Source organism: Oncorhynchus gorbuscha, linkage group LG05 (genome assembly GCF_021184085.1).
Source record: "Oncorhynchus gorbuscha isolate QuinsamMale2020 ecotype Even-year linkage group LG05, OgorEven_v1.0, whole genome shotgun sequence".
Classification (NCBI taxonomy): domain Eukaryota; kingdom Metazoa; phylum Chordata; class Actinopteri; order Salmoniformes; family Salmonidae; genus Oncorhynchus; species Oncorhynchus gorbuscha.
In genome coordinates this window covers 64,579,052-64,602,538 of record NC_060177.1, presented here as the reverse complement: position 1 = coordinate 64,602,538, position 23,487 = coordinate 64,579,052, and the positions used below count along the sequence as shown (strand labels likewise).

At 42.2% G+C, this 23,487-nt stretch overlaps 1 protein-coding gene across 4 annotated transcripts in view; it reads left to right on the top strand.

Annotated features, from left to right (window-relative positions):
• The first annotated feature begins 3,704 nt into the window (after window positions 1-3,704).
• The window catches only part of LOC124036298 (PDZ and LIM domain protein 2-like), a 61,159-nt gene continuing 41,376 nt past the window's right edge, over window positions 3,705-23,487 (top strand). Inside the window, exons 1-2 of one of the 4 annotated variants that reach the window (XM_046350695.1) lie at window positions 3,705-4,126; window positions 19,223-19,343. In XM_046350695.1, the coding sequence (XP_046206651.1) occupies window positions 19,251-19,343 (93 nt within the window). In that variant the 5' untranslated portion in view covers window positions 3,705-4,126; window positions 19,223-19,250. Of the gene's footprint in view, window positions 4,127-12,375; window positions 12,497-12,575; window positions 12,688-19,222; window positions 19,344-23,487 lie in introns of those variants that run through there. The other 3 variants (XM_046350696.1, XM_046350697.1, XM_046350698.1) reach the window with 3 other exon arrangements.

Below are 23,487 nucleotides of genomic sequence, written 5' to 3'. Positions count from 1 at the left end.
ATGCTACCTTATATAATGTTACTTACCCTACATTATTCATCTCATATGCATATGTATATACTGTACTCTACAACATCGACTGCATCCTTATGTAACACATGTATCACTAGCCACTTTAACTATGCCACTTTGTTTACTTTGTCTACACACTCATCTCATATGTATATACTGTACTCGATACCATCTACTGTATGCTGCTCTGTACCATCACTCATTCATATATCCTTATGTACATGTTCCTTATCCCCTTACACTGTGTATAAGACAGTAGTTTTGGAATTGTTAGTTAGATTACTTGTTGGTTATCACTGCATTGTCGGAACTAGAAGCACAATCATTTCGCTACACTCGCATTAACATCTGCTAACCATGTGTATGTGACAAATAAAATTTGATTTGATTTGATTTGATAGTATAGAATACAGTGTATACATATGAGATGAGTAATGCAAGATATGTAAACATTATTAATGTGGCATTATTAAAGTGACTAGTGTTCTATTTATTAAAGTGGCCAATGATTTCAAGTCAGTATTCAGGCAGCAGCCTCTCTGTGCTAGTGAGGGCTGTTTAACAGTCTGATGCCTTGAGATAGAAGCTGCTTTTCAGTCTCTCAGTCCCAGCTTTGATGCATCTGTATTGACCTTGCCTCCTGGATGGTAGCGGGGTGAACAGGCAGTGGCTTGGGTGGTTGTTGTCCTTGATCTTTTTGGCCTTCCTGTGACATCGGGGGTTGTAGGTGTCCTGGAGGACAGGTAGTTTGCCCACGGTGATGTATTGTGCAGACCACACCACCCTCTGGAGAGCCCTGCTGTTGTGGGTGGTGTAGTTACAGTACCAGGCAGTGATACAGCCCGACAGGATGCTCTCAATTCTGTGTCTGTAAAAGTTTGTGAGGGTTTTAGGTGCCAAGCCAAATTTCACTGTTGCACCTTCTTCACCACACTGTCTGTGTGGGTGGACCTGACAGTTTGTCAGTGATATGTACGCCGAAGAACTTAGAACTTTCCCCTTTCTCCACTGCTGTCCTGTCGATGTGGATAGGGGGGTGCTCCCTCTGCTGTTTCCTGAAGTCCACGATCATCTCCTTTGTTTTGTTGAGTGAGAGGTTATTTTCATGACACCACACTCCGAGAGCCTTCACCTCCTCCCTGTAGGCTGTCTCGTCGTTGTTGGTAAATCAAGCCTACTACTGTTTGGTCGTCTGCAAACTTGATGATTGAGTTGGAGGTGTGCATGGTCACGCAGTCAAGGGTGAACAGGGAGTACAGGAGGGGGCTGAGCACACACTCTTGTGGGGCCCCAGTGATGAGCATCGGCGAAGTGGAGATGTTGTTTCCTACCTTCACCACCAGGGGTGGCTCGTCAAGAAGTCCTGGACCCCCATTGCACAGGGCGGGGTTGAGACCCAGGGGCTCAAGCTTAATGATGAGCTTGGAGGGTACTATGGTGTTGAATGTTGAGCTATAGTCAATGAACAGCATTCTTACATAGGTATTCCTCTTGTCCAGATGGGATAGGGCAGTGTGCAGTGTGATGGCGATTGCATCATTTGTGGACCTATTGGGGCGGTAAGCAACTTGAAGTGGGTCTAGGGTGACAGGTAAGGTGGAGGTGACATGATCCTTGACTAGTCTCTCAATGCACTTCATGATGACAGAAGTGAATGCTACAGGGCGATAGTAATTTAGTTCAGTTACCTTTGCGTTCTTGGGTACAGGAACAACGGTGGCCAACTTTGGCCAGCAGACTGGGATAGGGAGAGACTGAATACACCAGTCAGCTGGTTTGCGCATGCTCTGAGGACGCGGCTAGGGATGCCTTCTGGGCCTGCAGCCTTGCGAGGGTTAACACATTTAAATGTCTTACTCACGTTGGCCACGGAGATGGAGAGCCCACAGTCCTTGGTAGCGGGTCGCGTTGATGGTTTGGCAGCATGCCAGAAAAATGCAACCATTCACACAAACATCCTAAAATCTCATAATATTTTTTTCCCCTTCATACAGTGACGTTATACTATGCTATTATATTCAGTTCTGTTATGTAGAATAGGCTTACTATCATTATGGGAACTTGTAGACATTGATTAATTTTTCATCTAACTTTATTAAATTATGCACCAATCACCAGAGTAGCCTGTAAACTAAAGTAGAGAATCTCGCACATGAGCAGTAGCTTCGGGACCTTTAGCTGTTGGGAAGAGGGGTCCAGAAAAGTGGGACCTGCAACCACTCTGAAAGTAATTTCATTAACCATTACAGTAGGCGGCTCAAGAAAAGTGTTCAAGACACAGTAGAATGGGACCTTAGGTACTTACACAAATTAGTAACATATTGTACAAATGCACTTACAAATTCTAAACATATTGTACAAATTGGAATTCGTAACATGTCATGCAAATTGCACACACAAAAAAAGCAGAATGTAACATATCATACAAAATGGATGACGTTATACACAATTGTGCACAATTGTTCAGGGGCCTGTAATTGCCTCGTGTGCCGTACTTTCAGAACTAATGGCTAAAAGTCAAACTAACCTCGATCTGGAATGCATCTTTAATTACCTAGTGGCCAATCACTTTGGACATTCTTTGTTCTCCAGGAGATTGTCTGTATGCACTTGCTCAGCAAGAGCTGTTTGGGAATGAATTGTCCCTGCAGCCAAGGGGGAGGTTAGTTTTGAGAAAAGTTAGCAATTCTCATAATAGTGTTTATTGTCATGTTTTGCTTTCCTACACTCTTAAAAGGGTTCCAAAAGGGTTCTTTGGCTGTCCCCATAGGATAACCATTTTTGGTTCCTCTGTGGAAAGGGTTCTACCTGGAACCAAAAAGGGTTCTTCAAAAGGTTATCCTATGGGGACAGCCGAAAAGAGTGTACTTGTTGTCATTTTTCAATCACTCATCCATGTATTGAGTCTTTTTGTGCCAACATGGTAATGTAAGGGGCCAGTAGGGATAACATACTTAGGCCAACCTGACGGGAAATGTTATGGAGATAGTAGGCCTATATTAATAGCACATGCTTCCTGACACAGAGGCTCAGTTGGTTTCAGATTTTCAGCTTGGATGGAGTGGAACAGATGGCATGGTACTTTATGTCAAGTTTGGGCTGACTTAAGACTATTTATTTAGCTACAAGTTAAGTGTGAAGTGACATTAAGCCAAAGTGTATTTTCTTGTAAGTACATGAATGCAGTTGTCACTACTTTCTGCACCTTTAGGCTATTCAATAAATCCCGTACCAATTGCAAATCTTGCATTCTATGCATACCTACAGTATCACCTACCTCTCTTGGCTGGATGGCATTTGTAGGCATAGGCATATTTAGGCCTATTGTATTTTGGGATCCCTATGGATCAGTTGAATTTTGTAATGCTAAGTATTATCTGCAGATGGCGCACTAGGACAAATGTGCAAGGCCCAATGGCCTGGTCATGGCTAGAATGATCCAGTTTTTGTCAAATTAAAGTCAGATTTTAATTTTCGTAGCAGATTTGCCGAATTTACGCAGCAGGTTATGATAATTGGGTTAAGGTTAGAAAAATAGTTAGGGTTAGCTAAAATGCAAAAAATGCCCCTTTTGTCATTCATTTGACAAAAGCTGGATCTCTTCTAGTCATTACCCTATGTGACATCTCAATTATCACCCACCCTTCCAGTATGCCCGACACGCCCAGCGCACTCATGCCTTTATTTTCACAACAGCACGTGGCACTATGAGCCATTATATGGGTGATCACAGGTGGTTTCATATCACTTCTGTATCCAATACCCAACAATAGAAGTACATTTCAGAAGTCTTCTTTTCAGACCCAGAGGCTTTTCATCACACTGACAACATAGTAGCGCGAATTGCTCTCAGAGAAGGCTGCGATACCTGTGAGCAGAAAGAACGGACATTGAAAACCTAATTTTTCTGCATTTTTGGAGGCGATTTGCGCGCAAGGGGTGGAGTGTTTCTGGTCCTGCGCTCTTTTAGCACTGTCTGTTAGTTTAGTGCTGTCTGTCTACGCGTTTTTGACTTGTGATAGGCTATTCATCGGGAGAGCCCCGGTGTTGGATCTGCTGGTGTACGGACACAATTCGACCATCACTGATTTATTGACCAACTGCGTTGATTTAGGTAAGTGTAATAGGCTACTTTCTGTATGTCTCCCATTACCGGTCAATTCACACTAGTCTATAGGCTAGGAATCATTTGATTCAATTAGGCCTCAATTCACTTTATATAGAGAAACGATAAGAAATCATGTATCCGAATGTATGCAATTTATGCTGGCCTATACATATAAACATTAGATCTTGTATACGCTGTCAAATTGTCTGTAAACCTTGGTTTGTGTAATTATTCACTTGATTGCTAATTTAAGGCTCCGTTAACACAGGCAGCCCATTTCTGATATTTTTTCCAATCAATTATCTGATTGGTCAAAAGACCAATTGGTGAAAAAAGATCAGAATTGGCCTGTCTGTGTTAATGTAGCCACAGTGCCCCAATGTTTTGTGTATCTTGGATTTATACCCAAACTCACAACAGGCTTGACTGTGCCTGTCTCAGACCTCCACCTGTTGGTTTGACTGAGTTTTCTTAACTGTCACTGAAAAGAAGGAATAGTTGCCACCAACATCATTTTGGATTTCATTGGCTGTGTTCACACAGGTGGCCTAATTGAGATGTTGTCAATTCTTTGGTATATCTGATACCAATCTGATCGCTTTCCTAATGTGTAAACAGCAAAACACAAATGCAATCTAATATTTTGAGTTAAGATTTATACCCTACCATGTATACTTCCACTGCTAAATACTTCCCACACACATTTTCGGGACCAAAAAATGATTCAGTGCAAACTTAAATGCCTTAACCCAGACTGAAAGTGTGTAGAACAATATAGTTGGCATATAATCTTTTTAAGAACTAGAAATCACCAAAATAAAATCTAGACAGTCGAGATATGAAAATTCCCTAATGATGAATTTAGGAGTATTTTTGACAGGGCATGCAGGGTACATGCCCAGGGGCACCCATTGGAGTCCCCATTGGTTTTGTTATGTTTGAGCATAAGAACACAGAAATAGCCATGACAAAATATGTAGAGTTGCAGGACATTTGCTGAAAAACGGCCAATTCTTCTCTCTGCTGGACTGATTAAAAAAAATTAAGAAAAAAAAGCTAAACTCTCATCCCCCTTCCCGTCTGCGACCATTGCCACGATTGTAAATGTAAAAAATACCACGCTAACACTGGTAGATTTAATTATTGGGCATTTTGAATGGGTGGGAAAGAGCTGGAAGTGTTTCCCAGGACTGTTGCTCTCAACCCAAGCCCCACTCAAACCCCATACCCCATTCCCCCTCCCTGCTGTTTGCACTGTACCTGTAACTCTCCATTGTGTTTGTTGTTCTCTGCAACCTTTCATGTGCTTGCTGCCCCCAACTCCCCTCTTGTTTTCAATTGTGTCTATTTCCTGATGGTTCTGCTGTTCTTAGTGTACAGGGCCATGGCACAAACAGTCCAGGGACAAAACAGACCACAGTGATTTTGGACAAGTAGTAGCCTACATTTCTGGAGAATGTAGGACAGTAGCCATCTCATTTAGCTGCTGTGGAAACATATATATTTGGCCATTTCTCTTATTTTTCTTTATATGAACAACACTAATGATGTTTGCTATAGGCTCTATTGTGTAGAGCTTTTCTCCCTGAATCACAAGAAGCAACATGCATGAAGTTGCAATTCTAGAGGAAGTTGCACACAGATGCAGTCTGGTGGAGTTTGTATGATGAAAGCTTCACTGTTGCTTGTTCTCTTGTTTCGAGCATTGTGGTTTTCTCAGAGTGTCACTGGGTGACTGACTAGCACATGTTTACATCCTTTAAATACTTAGACATTTCTATTGAATTGAAATCTCAATTGCCATGTCTTTCAGTCTGTTTCTCCTTTCTTAGCATTTTCTTGTGCGTGTGTGTGAAACCACTGCCTGAGATGGCTTTAGACTTTGAATGAGCTGTGGAGACTTGTCGTTGCAACAGGATATTTAAAAAAACAAATGAGCATGTGATCAACTTGACTAAGCAGTGGTTAACTTTCCTTTGACTTCCTCAGTGGTTCAGAAGTCTTAAAATCAAAGTTTATTGGTCTCGTACACAGATTTGCAGACGTTATTGCAGGTGCAGCGAAATGCTGATGTTTCTAGCTCCAACAGTGCAGTAATATCTAGAAACGCATTAACAATACACACAGACCAATAAGAAATGTGAAAATGAGGAATGTCAGAATGAGCATTGTCAGAGTCTGGGATAGCGTTTTATCTTTATACATACATACATACAGTTGAAGTCTGAAGTTGACATACACATTGGCCAAATGCATTAAACTCAGTTTTTCACAATTCCTGACATTTAATAATAGAAAAGATTCCCTGTCTTAGGTCAGTTAGGATCTCCACTTTATTTTAAGAATGTAAAATGTCATAATAGAGTGATTGCTTTTATTTCTTTCATCACATCCCCAGTGGGTCAGAAGTTTACATGCACTCAATTATTATTTGGTAGCATTGCCAAATAACTTGGGTCAAACGTTTCTGTTAGGCCCATTCCTCCTGACAGAGCTGGTGTAACTGAGTCGGGTTTGAAGGCCTCCTTGCTCGCACACACTTTTTCTGTTCTGCCCACAAATTTCTATAGGACTGAGGTCAGGGCTTTGTGATGGCCACTTCAATACCTTGACATTGTTGTCCTTAAGCCATTTTGCCACAACTTTGGAAGTAAGCTTGGGGTCATTATCCATTTGCAACCAAGCTTTAACTTCCTGACTGATGTCTTGAGATGTTGCTTCAATATATCCACATCATTTCCCACCCTCATGATGCAATCTATTTTGTGAAGTGCACCAGTCCCTCCTACAGCAAAGCACCTCCACAACATGATGCTGCCACCCTGTGCTTCATGGTTGGGATGGTGTTCTTTGGCTTGCAAGTATCACCATTTTTCCTTCAAACGTAACAATGGTCATAATGGCCAAACAGTTCTATTTTTGTTTTATCCCAGAGGACATTTCTCCAAAAAGCACGATCTTTGTCCCCGTGTGCAGTTGCAAACTGTTGTCTGGTTTATTTTATGGCGGTTTTGGAGCAGTGGCTTCTTCCTTGCTGAGCGGTTTTTTAGGTTTTGTCGATGTAGGACGCATTTTACTGTGGATATAGATACTTTTGTACGTGTCTCCTCCAGCATCTTCACAAGGTCCTTTGCTTTTGTTCTGTGATTGAATTTCACTTTTCACACGATTCCCATGGTGTTTATACTTGCATACTAGTGTTTGTACAGATGAATGTGGTACCTTCAGGCATTTGGAAATTGCTCCCAAGGATGAACCAGACTTGTGGTGGTCTACAACTTTTTTTTCTGAGGTCTTTGCTGATTTATTGAGTTTCCCATGATGTCAAGCAAAGAGGCACTGAGCTTGAAGGTAGGCCTTGAAATGTATCCACAGATATACCTCCAATTGACTCAAATGATGTCAATTAGCCTATCAGAAGCTTCTAAAGCCATGACACCATTTTCTGGAATTTTCCAAGCTGTTTAAAGGCACTTAACTTAGTGTATGTGTAACGGATGTGAAACGGCTAGCTTAGTTAGCGGTGCACACTAAGTAGCGTTTCAATCAGTGACGTCACTTGCTCTGAGACCTTGAAGTAGTAGTTCCCCTTGCTCTGCAAGGGCCGCGGCTTTTGTGGAGCGATGGGTAACGATGCTTTGTGGGTGACTTGTTGATGTGTGAGAGGGTCCCTGGTTCGCGCCCGGGTATGGGCGAGGGGACAGTTTAAAGTTATACTGTTACATATGTGAACTTCTGACCCACTGGAATTGTGATACAGTGAATTATAAGTGAAATAATCTGTAAACAATTGTTGGGAAAATGACTTGTGTCATGCACAGAGTTGATGTCCTAACCAACTTGCCAAAACTATAGTTTGTTAACAAGACATTTGTAGAGTGGTTGAAAAATAAGTTTTAATGGCTCCAACCTAAGTGTATGTAGTCTTCCGACTTCAACTGTACATACATACTACCGTTCAAAAGTTTGGGGACCCTTATAAATGTTTTTTTTTGTCCATTTTCAAAATAACATCAAATTGATCAGAAATGCATGTAATACAATGTATTTATTGTTAATGTTATAAATTACTTTTGTAGCTGGAAACACGTACAGAGGCCCATTAGGCGACTCTGAGATGCTGGCTTTCTAGGCAGAGTTCCTTTGTCCAGTGTCTGTCTTCTTTTGCCCATCTTAATCTCTTCTTTTTTTGGGCCAGTCTGAGTTATGGCTTTTACTTTGCATCTCTGCCGTGGACGCCTCTTCACTGTTGACCTTGAGACCGGTGTTTTGTGGGTACTATTTAATGAAGCTGCCAGGTTAGGCGTCTTTCTCAAACTAGACACTATAATGTACTTGTCCTCCTTCTCAATTGTGCACAGGAACCTCCCACTCCTCTTTCTATTCTGGTTTATGCTGTTTTGTGAAGGGAGTAGTCCACAGCGTCGTACGAGATCTTCAGTTTTTTGCCAATTTCTCACATGGAACCAAGCTTCATTTCTCAGAACAAGAATAGACTGATGAGTTTCAGAAGAAATGTATTTGTTTCTGACCATTCTGAGCCTGTAATGGAACCTACAAATGCTGATGCTCCATATACTCAACTTTTCTAAAGAAGGCCAGTTTTATTGCTTTTTTTAATCAGAACAATAGTTTTCAGCTATGCTACCAATTGCAAAATTGTTTTCGAATGATCAATTAGCCTTTTAAAATGATCAACTTGGATTAGGTAACAACGTGCCATTGGAACACAGGAGTGATGGTTGCTGACAATGGGCCTCTGTACGCCTATGTAGATTTTCCAGAATAAATCAGCCTTTTCCAGCTACAGTAGTCATTTACAACATTAACAATGTCTACACTGTATTTCTGATAAATTTGATGTTATTTTAATGGACAAAAGCACTTTTTTTCTTTCAAAAACAACGACATTTCTAAGCTGAATCCATGGCCATGGATTCGATTATTTCAGCAACATCCATTGCTGACTGGTGTATTAAAATCGAACACACAGCCATGCAATCTCCATAGTAAAACATTGGCAGTAGAATGGCCTGCACGGAAGTGCTCAGTGATGCAACGTGGCACTGTCATAGGGTGCAAACTTTCCAACAAGTCAGTTCGTCAATTTTCTGCCATACTAGAGCTCCCCTGGTCAAACTGTAAGTGCTGTTATTGTGAAATGTCTTGGGGCAACAATGGCTCAGCCGCAAAGTGCTAGGCTACACAAGCACACAGAACAGAGCTGCTGAGGCACGTAGCGCGTAAAAAATAATCTGTTTTAACTACAGATTTCCAAACTGCCTCTGGAAGCAACATCCGCACAATAACTGTTCATCAAGAGCTTCATGAAATGGGTTTCCATGGCTGAGCAGCCGCATGCAAGCCTAAGATCACCATGCACAATGCCAAGCGTCAGCTGGAGCTGTGTAAAGCTTGCCACCATTGGACTCTGGAGCAGTGGAAAAGCGTTCTCTGGAGTGATGAATCACTCTTCACCATCTGGCAGTCAGGAGAACGTTACCTGTTTGAATAAATAGTGACAACTGTAAGGTTTGGTGGAATAATGGTCTGGGGCTGTTTTTCATGGTTCGGGCTATGCCTCTTAGTTCCAGTGAAGGGAAATCTTAATGCTACAGCATACAATGGTGTTTCTGTGCTTCCAACTTTGTGGCAACAGTTTGGGGAAGGCCCTTTCCTGGTTCAGCATGACAATGCCACCATGCATAAAGTGAGGTCCATACAGAAATGGGTTATCAAGATCGGTGTGGAAGAACTTGACTGGCCTGCACATAGCCCTGACCTCAACCCCATCGATCACCTTTGGGCTGAATTGGAATGCCGACTGTGAGCCAGGCCTGGTCGCCCGACCTCATTAATGCTCTTGTGGCTGAATGGAAGCAAGTCCCCCCCCCCCTCCCCCCTCTCTACTTATTTTCCACCATAATTTGCAAATAAATTCATTAAAAATCATACAATGTGATTTTATGGATTTTTTCTTCTCATTTTGCCTGTCATAGTTGAAGTGTACCTGTAATTTTCATCATAGGCCTCTCATCTTTTTAAGTGGGAGAACTTAAACAATTGGTGGCTGACTAAATACTTTGTTGCCCCACTGTATAAGTAAATGTGTGTCCCAATACATTTGACCCCTTCAGTTTCTAAACGGTTCACCTGATATGGATGAAAATATCCTCAAATGAAGGCTGACAGTCTGTACTTTAACTCCTTAATCGCTGTGTAACTTCAAAGCTCTGGAGTACAGACTCAAATTATAATTTTTTAAAATGCCGTTCTAATAATTACTGAGAGCACTGTGTATGGACAGTATAAACATAGAAAAGGTGTGTACAGCAGTAGTTAATATGATCCGTGAGGGGGGTCTGATTGCTGTAGGGAGTCAATCTGTATAGTGATAACACCAGTAACAACAACTGTTGAGAGGGAGTGCGAAGTGGAGCCAGTGCACTCTGAAGCCACACAACTGACACAACCATGGCTTCTGTACCAAGTACAGTAGTAACAATAGCTGCCAGATATGTGGCATGGTCATTTTTAGGATAGTATATAAAGAACCTTGATAAAATAATGATGTCCCTTGCGTGGAAGGTTAAATTCGTAATGATATTGAAATTCCAGAGATGTATTGGAGATATGTTAGGCTAAATATAAACCCTGTCAAGTTTTCCTTTTTAAGAGGAAGTAACCTGCAGCTCACTATTAGATGGTAATAAGTCTCACACAACATAGGAAGATCTTAGTCACTCATCTCCCTTCAGCAACACCCCATTCTTTTCTTATCTATTCTGTTATTGTTTGATATGTCCTCATCACCTTAGTGATGGCAATTTTACTTGATGAAGTCACTGCGTGTGATTCGTGTTAGAATGTTGAGAATGTAATTCCTTTTTGACACAGGGAGAGGCTTTCCATGGCATTCCTCTCTCTATTCAATGGGTGTGTGTCAGGGCAGGCGGCAGGACGGGTGTCCATCAGCCACAGTCCTCCTCACGAAAGGGAGTGTGCTTGAAAACATTACAGGGCATCAGCGAGACAAGAACACTCATGAAGGCTATGGAAAGTTCAGAGCTAAATTGCCATAAGCGAGAGATTTTCATGTGTGAATCATATCCAGACCATTCTGCTACAACCACAGCAGTGGATGTGTGTTTCTCTGCATTAAAGTTCAGCCAGAAGTACATCTGCAGATTGAATCATGCCATTCCCTCTGCATTAGCACAAAGTTCTGCTCCAATGAATTTTGTCGCTGACTTCCAGGAAAAAGGCCTGTGTAAAACCTAGTTCTGTAGTAACCAGGGGGAAAGGTGAGGAGTGTGAGCTGAGCATGGTGCATAAACAGACCTGTTCCTATCCAGGCCTGGCATCTTCCCTGTGCTAGCCAACAAGACTCCTCTTTAAAGAACATCAATCAGAATAGAGAAACCCTGGCATAATTGTTGTTTTGTGACGTGCACATGAAACCAAAGACTCACCCAAAGGTGTGTTAGCATTATCTTGCTATACTTAGTTCTGCTAAACTGTAGATGATATCACAGACCTGTTTTTAGCAGGACCCACACCCACTTTCACAATTACGTAGTTTTGAATTATGGTAAACAAAGAACTCACAGGGAGGGAGTACTTTAGACAAGTTGCATTGTGTCAAATGTATGGCACTTGTGGTGGTGAATTGGCCTCCAGGTTACTCCCATCCCAAGACCAAGCCCCAGACTCAGTGCCACCAGTGGACACTCCTGTATCTCTCTCTCTACCAAGTCGACAGCAGTGACCCTCTCCTGCCCCTGTGTGTTATGTTGTGTACTAGGAAGCGTTTCCATGTTGTCTATAGAAGAGGCTAGTCACTGAGTGTACAGTCAGTAACCCAGGCTTACCAGTGGCTAAAGCTAATTGATTTTAATCTGCCTGTCTGTTGAACACTGCTGGCAACATGCAGTGTGTGTGTGTGTGTGTGTGTGTGTGTGTGTGTGTGTGTGAGCAGTGAGGAACAGTCTGAAGGCCAACACCAAGATACTTGAGCTGTTCTACTCTGTCCTGTGTGTGTGTCTCCTACCTTTACCCTTAGGGGCTGCTCACTCAAAAACATGACAAGGGCCTTTTCATTTGACTATGACGGTTTTAACTCTCCTCAGATGGATCATTCCCCACTTGGAAACTGAATGCAGCCTTCAAGTCTGTCTGTGCAGTTGATTTCCACAGCCTTTATCAAACTCACTATTGCTTCATTCACCTTTGACTCCAGATTGCACAACTGAAACTCTGGAGGATATTGCATATAAAGTGCTGATAAAATGTCCCAGGTATTTAGTAGGCAGGTGTAGCACAGCGGAAGTGAGAGGTAATTTGACTCGCTGGACCTACCTGTTTCTATTTCCTACTGTAAGTACATTTACATTTTAGTCATTTAGCAGATTCTCTTGTCCAGAGTGGCATACAGGACACACCAACAGATTTTTCACCTAGTCTGCTCAGGGATTCGAACGACGTTTCTCAGCAACCTTTCTGTTACTGGACCAACACTCTGCCACCAATTAATCATGAACTTCTGTTTACCTGATGAGTGAAGACATGTGAGCCAGATGTATTACTTCGTTACTTTAATTCCTCCCTGTAGTGTGGGTGGTTTTTATTGCACCGCCAGTGCAGGGAGATAGCACCAGAATAAAATAAGCCATGTAGTTTTTTTAACCCTCTTAAAGCTGGTGTGATTTGGACTACTAACCTGCTAGACTTCTGGGTTATACCATTTGGATTTGTCTATTCCTTCGATATAAGTCTGTGATTAACAGGGGCTGAGCTAGAGTGGTGTTTGTGAGACTTGGGCAGATCCCGAAGGGGCACAGGTTCAGGTCTATTTACCAAAATGTCTGTAGAGTAGGCTTGGGGGGCATACTAGGGTATTTGGAAATAGCCACAGTATGGTTTAATCTGTCATATTTATTTTTACTGAACAAAATATAAGCATGCAACAATTTCAAATTTGACTGAGTTACAGTTCATAAGGGAATTGATCAATTTAAATAAATTCATTAGGCCCTTATCTATGGCTTTAACATTATTGGGAATACAGATATGCATCTGTTGGTCATATATACCTTAAAAAAAAGGTAGCGGCGTGGCTCAGAACTAGTCAGCATCTGGTGTGACCACCACTTGCCTCATGCAGCGTGACAAATCTCCTTCACATAGAGTTTATCAGGCTGTTGATTGTGGCCTGTGGAATGTTGTCCCTTTCCTCTTTAATGGCTGTGCGAAGTTGCTAGATATTGGTGGGAACTGGAACACGCTGTTGTACACGTCAATCCAGAGCATCCTAAACATGCTCAATGGGTGACATGTCTGGTGAGAATGCAGGCCATGGAAGAACTGGGACATTTTCAGCATCCAGGAATTGTGTACAAATCCTTGCGTCATGCTGAAACATGAGGTGATGGCACAATATTTAAATCTGTGCATTCAAAATGCAATTGTGTTCATTGTCCGTAGCTTATGCCTGTCCATACTATAACCCCACTGCCACCACGAGGCACTCTGTTCACAACGTTGACATCAGCAAACTACATTTAGTAATATGATGGCCATGCATAATTTTTTTTAATCACCTTGGTTTTTCATTGTAAGCTCCTTTACCTGTGGCTCCCAGCGAAGTAACGTTGTACCTCTGTCATCTGATGAAAATTAAGTTATTTTCTGCCAAATTTATTTTCTTTGATGGTGACTATAGTCATTCAATTGAAGCAACAACAAAAAAATACTTTCAATATAAAACCCCTGTCAATGCTCCTGCTTTATCCCATTGTGCTATTTAAAAACAAACAAACACGTGACTGGTTCAACTGTTCTGGGGGACTACGGTAAACTGTACGCTGAACAAAAATATAAACGCAACATATAAAGTGTTGGTCCCACATTTCATGAGCATAAATAAGATTCCAAAAATGTTCCATATGCACAAAAAGCTTATTTCTCTCAAATGTTGTGCACACTTTTTAAATGTATTTTTTTTACATCCCTGTTATAATTTCTCCTTTGCCAAGATAACCCATCCTCCTGACAGGTTTAGCATATCAAGAAATGTATTAAACAGCATGATCATTACACAGGTTCACCTTGTGCTGGGGACAATAAAATGCTATGTCTCAAGTTGAGGGAGTGTGTAATTGGCATGCTGACTGCAGGAATGTCTGCCAGAGCCGTTGCCAGAGAATTGAATGTTAATTTCTTTACTATAAGCCGTCTCAAACGTCATTTCAGAGAATTTGGCAGAACGTTCAACCGGCCTCCAATCACAGACCACGTGTTTCCACATCCAGCTTCTACACCTGCGGGATTGTCTGAGACCAGCCACCCGGACAGCTGATGGAACTGTGGGTTTGCACAACGGAAGAATTTCTGCAGAAACTGTCTCGGGAAGCTTTATCGTGGAAAGAATGTAGCCAGCGACATTTCCTAATGTTTTGCTAAAAGTTCATCTTGCATTTTACTGGAGAAAAGTAGGCTGGCTACACTGAGAAAAGTAGCTACACTGATCACTACCGTCTGCTGATAGAATGCCCGTTCTTGAATTCTCATCTGAGTGAAGTGCAACACAAGCACAACATTAGTCTGATGCGGAACAAAAATTACAATAAGAAGCATTTTAGAGCTGCATTTACGAAGCGCAGCAAGGTATTGCTTATGTGTTTTTATATATTTTTTCCTTAATACAGAATAATTTGTTTTTCATTAACGCGATCCCTAAATTTAACATGCTACTTATCTGAGTAAGTAACTTATGTGAAGAATATTGTACACTTTTTGCAGTGTTTGAGAAGTCAAAGCCCTTTGCAGTGGCAGCAGTACAGATAACTCCTCCAATCTTTTGATTTCCTTGTGGGGTTTTTTCTCCTCTGGTTTTGTCCCTGTCTGCTTCTCCCCTTTCTTTTCTGATCAGAGCAGGGATGCCTGTTGCCCTAGCAACGCCAGACGCAACAGACACCGCGTTTACACATGCTGCTCCAGAGCCAGTACTGTTCCCCCCCCCCCCCCCAAAAAATGTTGATGCATGACCTATTGTAGAGTCCGATTTTGATTTTGCTCTACAAACTAGTAAAAGCTACTTATGGAAAGCTGAGACCCACACAAACACGCACATGTAACATGTTTTGCTCTATGATGCTCAAGCTACACGAGTGTTTTGAAGAGAAGGGTTTCTTCTACATAAACCACAGGACATGGTGTCTAAAACTGTTATAAGCTTATAGTTGCTGTCACACAACTCCACACAGTTGTCACTGACTAGTTGGATATTCATTTCCCATTCAGCAAACAATATCTGTACTACAGCATTCCTATACATTCCTTTTTATCAGGTTTTTGCTTTGGCAGCCCTTATTTGTTTTGACATTTGTTAATAAACCTCTTGAAAGCACCTGTTTTTATAGCCTTTTGTTTTCTACTTGTAGCCCTGGTTGTCCTAAAATTTAAATGGTAAAACTTCATTGTGTGACTAAATATAAGGGCTGGACGTGCAGATAAATGAAAAGCTGGTTTTATTTAAAAAATATACTGTATATTCTTGGGTCTCTGGACTGATGGGGTTAACACCTGAAGTGTAACTATTACTGTAATGATCTGTTTACCAACAACAGTATTTCAGGTCAATAGCTCACGTTCACCTCAACTGATCTAACTGACAGACTATACCAATAGCAAACAGCTATGACCAATAGCAAGCAGTTATCACCCTTACGCTGCCAATAGCAAGCAGTTTTACAGAGAAGTCGGTCCATTAACACTGAATTAGTGCTGTGCCCTGTTGATAATGGCTCCAGTGGGAGAGCTGCTGATCCTGGTCCATTGGACTAATTCAACAGCCCAGAGGCTGGGAACATTAGTGTCGGTCCCCAGGGACTACAGCAGGAACAACAGCAGGGGCCTCGGCTGTTCCTCATGGCCACAACAATTAAGGCCTGTAAATGATGGCGAGCCTGGTAACCCCACTAACTGCCTGACTGTGCTAATGACTGGGTTGGTTAGTGCTGCTTGTCCCAAAACCTTGTGGAATGTACAGACCGCTGTAGATGGCTGAAATGGGCCAGTTTTAAGGAGGGAGAGATGTCCCAGACTGACTGGGTTCACTGTCTGCTATGCTTCTGCCTGGGTGACTGTGGAACCAGCCTTGGCTCCTAAAGATAGACGACCACCTCAATTGTAACACTATGGTATATGGAACTAGACAGATCATATTTCCAGGAAGATTCAAGACCAGGGACGACATCCATGTACATTCTCCACCGATCAGTTGTTCCTTCAGTCCTGCTAGACATAAGATTAGGAAGGTTGCCACATGGTGTGCCAAGGTTCAGATGTTGATATGTCCAAGTATGTTTCATTTCAAATTCCTACATGCACAGCAATGCTATATAGTTGCATAACGACTTCTGAATCCAGAATTGGGAAACGTCAGCCTTTTGATGTAGGATTTGTCTGCATTTTGTTTCTGGGTCAAACATGTTTAGTCACAAGTCCACTCCAACTCTCTGTGGCTGTATACGGAACGGATTTCAACAGGGACTTGAACACAACTTCCTAATTACACAAGACAAGTATTTGCGAGACTGAGCATGCTTTCTTTTCTATATTTAACTCTATGTTATGCAATTTAGATTGCTTTCAGCTAAGTGAAGTTGTATTCATTGAGCCCTCCACTGGTGATTTTGACGTTTTGAATCATGGTGTGGCAAGGCCCCCCCCCCCCCCAAAAAAAAATGTTGATGTATGCCAGCAAAGGCACTGCACAACAATAAATGAATTGCACTATAATGGTGACAAATGGTGCCCACAAACTGTAAGGGCCTACAGCTTTCTTTTCAGCACCATGGAGTGACTCCTTAAAACCGCTACACCTGGCTGTCAGCGGAGTCTTGTCTGGGAGCGAAACATTTACTGCCTTTTACGATGGATGCAGTCTATATAACAATTTGTTATTTTTAAATGTACAGCGACAGAATTCAGAACATGGGCCATTCTTACAGTACTCTCCCTGTACACAAAGTTCGAACCGCAGGATAAATAAAGGGGGCATATAAGGAGACAATGAATGCTCTTAGAATATCCAATGATTACATTTCTCTAAAACAGGCTATAGGCTACATGTGCACCACCAAGTCAAAACAGTAGGCCAAGTTATGAGGGGGGGACAAATTTATTAGGGGGAGACACATGGGCTACTAACAGCTTACGACACAACATACACTTATGTTGCGGTCCTTCTTGCCGGCACATTTTGTCATCAAAGTCTGGCGTTCTCTGGATTCATGGTGCTTTCAAGACGACTTGGAACTTGGGGGGGGGGGGGGGAAACTTTGTTGAATCAAGACATCAGTGTTCTTCAGGTCGACGCTGTAGAATGAGGTCCGAGTTCCCAACTTGGAATTCCGAGTTGGATGACCGTTCAAAGCATATTTTCCCAGACGGGGCTCGCCGTTCTGGTTAAGTGTGCCTTCAATTCTAAATAAATCACTGACTGTTACCAGCAAAGAACCCCACACCATCACACCACCTCCATACTTGACGGTGGGAACCACATATGCGGAGATATGTGCACCTACTCTGCGACTCACAAAGACAAGGTGGTTGAAACCAAAAATCTCACATTTGAACTCATCAGACTAAAGGACAGATCTCCACCGGTCAAATGTCCATTGTTCGTGTTTCTTGACCCAAGCAAGTCTCTTCTTATTATTGGTGTCCTTTTAGTGGTTTCTTTGCAGCAATTCAACCACGAAGACTGGATTCATGCAGTCTCCTATGAACAGTTGAGATGTGTCTGTTACTTGAACTCTGACTCATTTATTTGGGCTGCGATTTCTGAGGTGCAGTTAACACTAATGAACTTATCCTCTGCAGCAGACTAGGTCTTCCTTTCCTCTGGTGGTCCTCAGAGCCCATTTCATCACGGCGCCTGATGGTTTTTGCAACTGCACTTGAAGAAATCTTCAAAGCTCTTTACATTTTCCGTATTGACTGATCTTCATGTCTTAAAATAATGATGGACTGCCGTTTCTCTTTGCTTATTTGAGCTGTTCTTGCCATTAATATGGACTTGGTCTTTTACCAAATAGGGCTTTATTCTGTATACCACGCCTACCTTGTCACAACACAACTGATTTGCTCAAACGCATTAAGAAGGAAAGAAATTCCACAAATTAACTTTTAACCTCTATGGGATCTACGTCCTTCCACTGGGAAAGTTGAGCTAACGTGCACTAATGTAATTAGCATGACGTTGTAAGTGACAACTTTATCAGGATATAGACATGTCTTATGGGCAGAAAGATCAACAAAAATTTAAGCTAACTGCACTCTCCAATTTACAGTAGCTATTACGGTGAAAAAAATATCATGCTATTGTTTGAGTGCATAACAACAAACTTATCATGGCAGCTGGTTTGATACGTTCACTTATATTCAATGTACTTGATATTGCTCTGATTTGTCATCCTGAGGGTCCCAGAGATAAAATGTAGCCTACTTTTGTAAAATACATTTTTATATGAAAATGTAGGAACTGGGTTCTAAAATTTTAACCCCTGCTGTTTCTCAACACAGCATGAATCACAAAGGAGAGGGAGCTGTCACTCTCAACATAAACACATGTGCAAATGATAAACACTACAGTAATGTTGTGCATGAGAAGGGCATGAAGTTATGGGGGCCAATTGTATACTGTACCCATTAGATGCATTGACATACCGTAAACCACACTTCCTAAGAGAAAGGGCAGCATCCTGTGCTATGATCCCTTTTAAAATAAGATGGAAGTAAGTCCATGGTGAAACGTAAATTAGATATCTGTGGATCTGCTGAACAGAAATGTTTGACTTGATTTGTATCCTGTGGTAAGATACCACATTATGCTATGTTATTATTTTTCTTTATAAGGATATTTTACAGATTTATTGAAACTGTTGGTTTGCAGGAACTTGAACAATGTCAGTCATGTGCCTTTTGGGTTTCAGATTCCTTCCATTCCTTTTAGATGTGGTCACACAATGTTATGTTAAGTGGAAGTCAGGTGACAGCAGTTCTCACGTCTCCTTTCTCTCTCTCGGGTTGGAACAGGCAGTAGGTGGCAACCTCAGGTCACGTGATGGCGCTGACAGTGAACCTGATTGGTCCGTCTCCATGGGGGTTTAGAATATACGGAGGAAGGGACTTCAAGAAGGCGATAACCATTTCCAAGGTAATTGCTAATGACCTTACTGCTAGTCTGTCACACCCTATCCTCTGTAAAGCAAAACATGGCATGCCAACTCTACTTCCTCAGTCTCTGCTGTACTTCTCTGCTCCTCTCATTGTTTATCTTCATTGGCTGCTTTCTACCTGTTTCCTTGACTACTGTATTTAGTCAGATTGGAATGAAGGCTACATCAGGAGGAAACCGGGGGGGTGGGGGTGCTGCTGCTGAGTGTCAGACCATTGTGAAGCAACAGGAAGAAGGAGCTGTAAAAGGGAGGACATTAGCATATCGTTATCCTCTGAAAACAAATTAGGAAATCCAGGGCAGGCTCCATGCCACAGCCACTCTGAAACCCCCTGCCTGCCACAGCCACTCTGAAACCCAGGGCGGACTGCTCCCGGCCTGCCACAGCCACTCTGAAACCCAGGGCGGACTGCTCCCGGCCTGCCACAGGCCAAACCCAGGGCGGACTGCTGAAACCTGAAACCCAGGGCGGACTGCTCCCTGCCTACTCTGAAACCCAGTGCAGCCACTCTCTGAAACCCAGGGCGGACTGCTCCCTGCCTGCCTGCCACAAACCCAGAGCCTGCTCCCTGCCTCTGAAACCCAGCCACTCTGAAACCCAGGGCGGACTGCTCCCGGCCTGCCACAGCCACTCCCCAGGCCTGCCACAGCCACTCTGAAACCCAGGGCGGACTGCTGCCCAGCCACTCTGGCCCAGGGCGGACATCCCTGATTCCCACGGCACATCACTCACTACCACAGAATTCTCTATCATTCCTCAAACCTTTTAATGCAAGTGGACCGTTGTGTTTTTGGGGTACTGTTGTTGACTTCAAAGGCATCATTTGTCAGCCCATTTAATAGCTAATTTCTTGTGACGATGGGCATTCCTTCTAATTTCGTCGCTCTAGTCAAACATGAGGTCAACAACACCAGCATGCAGGAAACACAGGGAATTGTCTCAACTATCAAACAGTCACTTAAAAAAACGGGGACTCATGCTGAGGAGGGAGACCTCATCAGTGAAAGTGGTTGTCAAACCTATTGGAGAAGCAGGATTTCCCCCCCCCCCCTCCTTCTCTGGTTATGCAGCTATGGCTTTGGTCTGTCTGAAGTGGTTGCGTCTTGGCACTGAAACAACATGGATGGCCCCTCCTTTTCCCGTCCTGTTGGCCTGACTAGAGAGCTTGCCCCTTTTTCTGTCGGGCATAGCCCCTGAGAAAGCTGCATCCTTAGTTTATGTGAATTGAAGCGTGCCCTGATCCGAAAAGGCAGGCACCATTGTGGGTTGCCACAGCGACACGTAATTGCCACTCGAGTGGACCCACAGACATGGCATCTCTACCCTCTTGCTTTGCAAAATGGACAAACACCCTGTTGCCTGTCATTCTCTCTGCAGTCTTCCATGTTTCTGCTGGAGATTTATGAAGGTGGCCTCATCTCTTCACTGATTGGTTATTCTTTTCTCCCCTATTTCTGTCTTTAATTGTGCGCCAGCCTTGTCGATCGCAAAAGTTGGGCTGCTCTCCGTTGGGCTGCTCTCCGTTGGGCTGCTCTCCGTTGGGCTGCTCTCCGTTGGGCTGCTCTCCGTTGGGCTGCTCTCCGTTGGGCTGCTCTCCGTTGGGCTGCTCTCCGTTGGGCTGCTCTCCGTTGGGCTGCTCTCCGTTGGGCTGCTCTCCGTTGGGCTGCTCTCCGTTGGGCTGCTCTCCGTTGGGCTGCTCTCCGTTGGGCTGCTCCCCGTTGTTCACAAGTGCTCAATACTCCCGAGTTAATCTCCTCATTTGGGTTTTGTATGGTTGAGTGTTTGCTGGTGTGTTTTTGTTCCTGCTAAATCCATTTGAATTCAATCCATTTTTGATAGCACCCCTTTTGATTTTAACAAACATTCCCATTCATATATTTGCCTGTTGTGGAAGTGGTCAGAAAGTGACTTTTTGGACCTGAATGCCAAAACATTCAAGCGATAAAGTTGACCTATTTTTGCATACCCATACCCTGTGACATAAACAGTTCAAATTGATATAGAACTTTTACAAGCTTACAAACACTTGTTAAACTATTTAATAATTTCTATAATATTTGTTAAATTCTCTAAACACGTAAACTTTTTTATTTTTTTAAATATTTTTTTTCCATATGTTGTAGCTTGGGCCCTATTTTCCATCATCTGATGTGTTTGTTGTGCCCGCCATCGGTTGAAACACAACACACTCTTGAATACAGGGTGGGTGTCATGTTTTGGCTGGTTAATACAATTTAGATTTACTGCAAAGAAGATGGGAGATCCACACATCAGAGAATGTTGACTTGAATGGGTATGTCTGTTTTTAAATTACACTGTCAATCTTCCATGGGGAAACATATTGAAAGTAATTAGAATTGAACATTGCAATGGTGTACCAGCAAAATGTGTATGTCTTGTAGTTATTTATTACTGCATTGTTGGGTTTAGAACTTTAAAGGTATTTCACTGTACTTGAGCAGCATGACTTTAAAACATCATCTGACGGGATAGGTCCATTCTGTTAATAATATTTAAATATTTGAAATGACAAACCCCCTGTATTCAAGAACATGTATCTCAACCAATGGTGGACACAACACAAAAATCTCACATGATGAGGGTCTAAGTTACAAGAAATGGTCCTTCTTTTCTAAACTAGTGAACAACTGTTTGGAGCTGTTACAAAGTCATTAATAATATTTAAGTATTTTTTTTTTTCCTTTTTTTTTTTCTTCATGAGTACAAGATCTATAGTTTTGATTCAACTAATTTCTCGTGCTTCGAGTCTTCACAGATTTGGCAAATTTCGTATGACATAAAACACTACATTTCTTTCCTTACATATATTATACTGTTTTATCATACAGTGCATTCAGAAAATATTCAGACCCCTTGACTTTTTCCACATTTTGTTATTTTACAGTCTTATTATAACATTGATCAAATATATTTTCTTCCTCATCAATCTACACACACTACCCAATGACATATCGAAAACAGGCTTTTAGAATTGTTTGCAAATGTATTAAAATAGAACAACAGAATACCTTCTATAAATATTCAGACCCTTTGCTATGAGACTCGAAATTGAGCTCTTGTGCATCCGGTTTCCATTGAGCATCCTTGCGACGTTACACCAACTTGTCTAGAGTCCACCTGTGGTAAATTCAATTGTTGGACATGATTTGGAAAGTCGCACACCTGTCTATATAAGGTCCCACAGTTGACAGTGCATGTCAGATAAAAAGAAACAAGCTATGAGGTCAAAGGAATTGCCCATAGAGCTCCCAGACAGAATTGTGTCAAGGCACAGATCTGGAGAAGGCTACTTCTCTGCAGCATTGAAGGTCCCCGAGAACACAGTCGCCTCCATAATTCCTAAATGGAAGAAGTTTGGAACAACCAAGACTCTTTATAGAAGGAAAAGAAGCCAACAAGTGCTTAGCATATGTGGGAACTCCTTCAAGACTGTTGAATGCATTCCAGGTGACTACTTCATGAAGCTGGTTGAGAGAATGCTAAGAGTGTGCAAAGCTGCCATCAAGGCAAAGGGTGGCTACTTTGAAGAATCTCAAATATATTTTGATTTGATTAACATTTTTAAAAAAAATGTTTAGTTACTACATGATTCCATATGTGTATTTTTATTTTTTCCCCCTAGTTTTTATGTCTTCACTATTATTCTACAATATAGTAATATAGTACAATATAGCAATACAGTACTTTGACTGGTACTCTGTGTATAATATATGATATTGATTAATGGCTGCCCAACCAGTGCCAAGATGAGGGCAGATTTCTCAATTTCTGCATGCAATTGAGTGTGTATTGACTTATTAATGAACTGTTACTGTAAATGGTTAGCTGACTGATATATCCCAGCTATCTAGCTAACCATGGGTAATCTTATTAAATGATGCTATACAGCCCAAACAGTGTATATAATGCTAGACTAGAGATATGCCCTAGCTTATAGTTTGTTAGTGAGTTGCAGATCTAACTAGCTGGAATGAAGCAAATGTGTGAATAGTAGCCATGTAAATGTAGCCTTGCACTGTTTACAGTAGGTCCTCAGCTAGCCAGACCTGTCTGATCGGGTGACATGGGTGTGTCCAGCATACACCTGTGCAAATCTGTGTG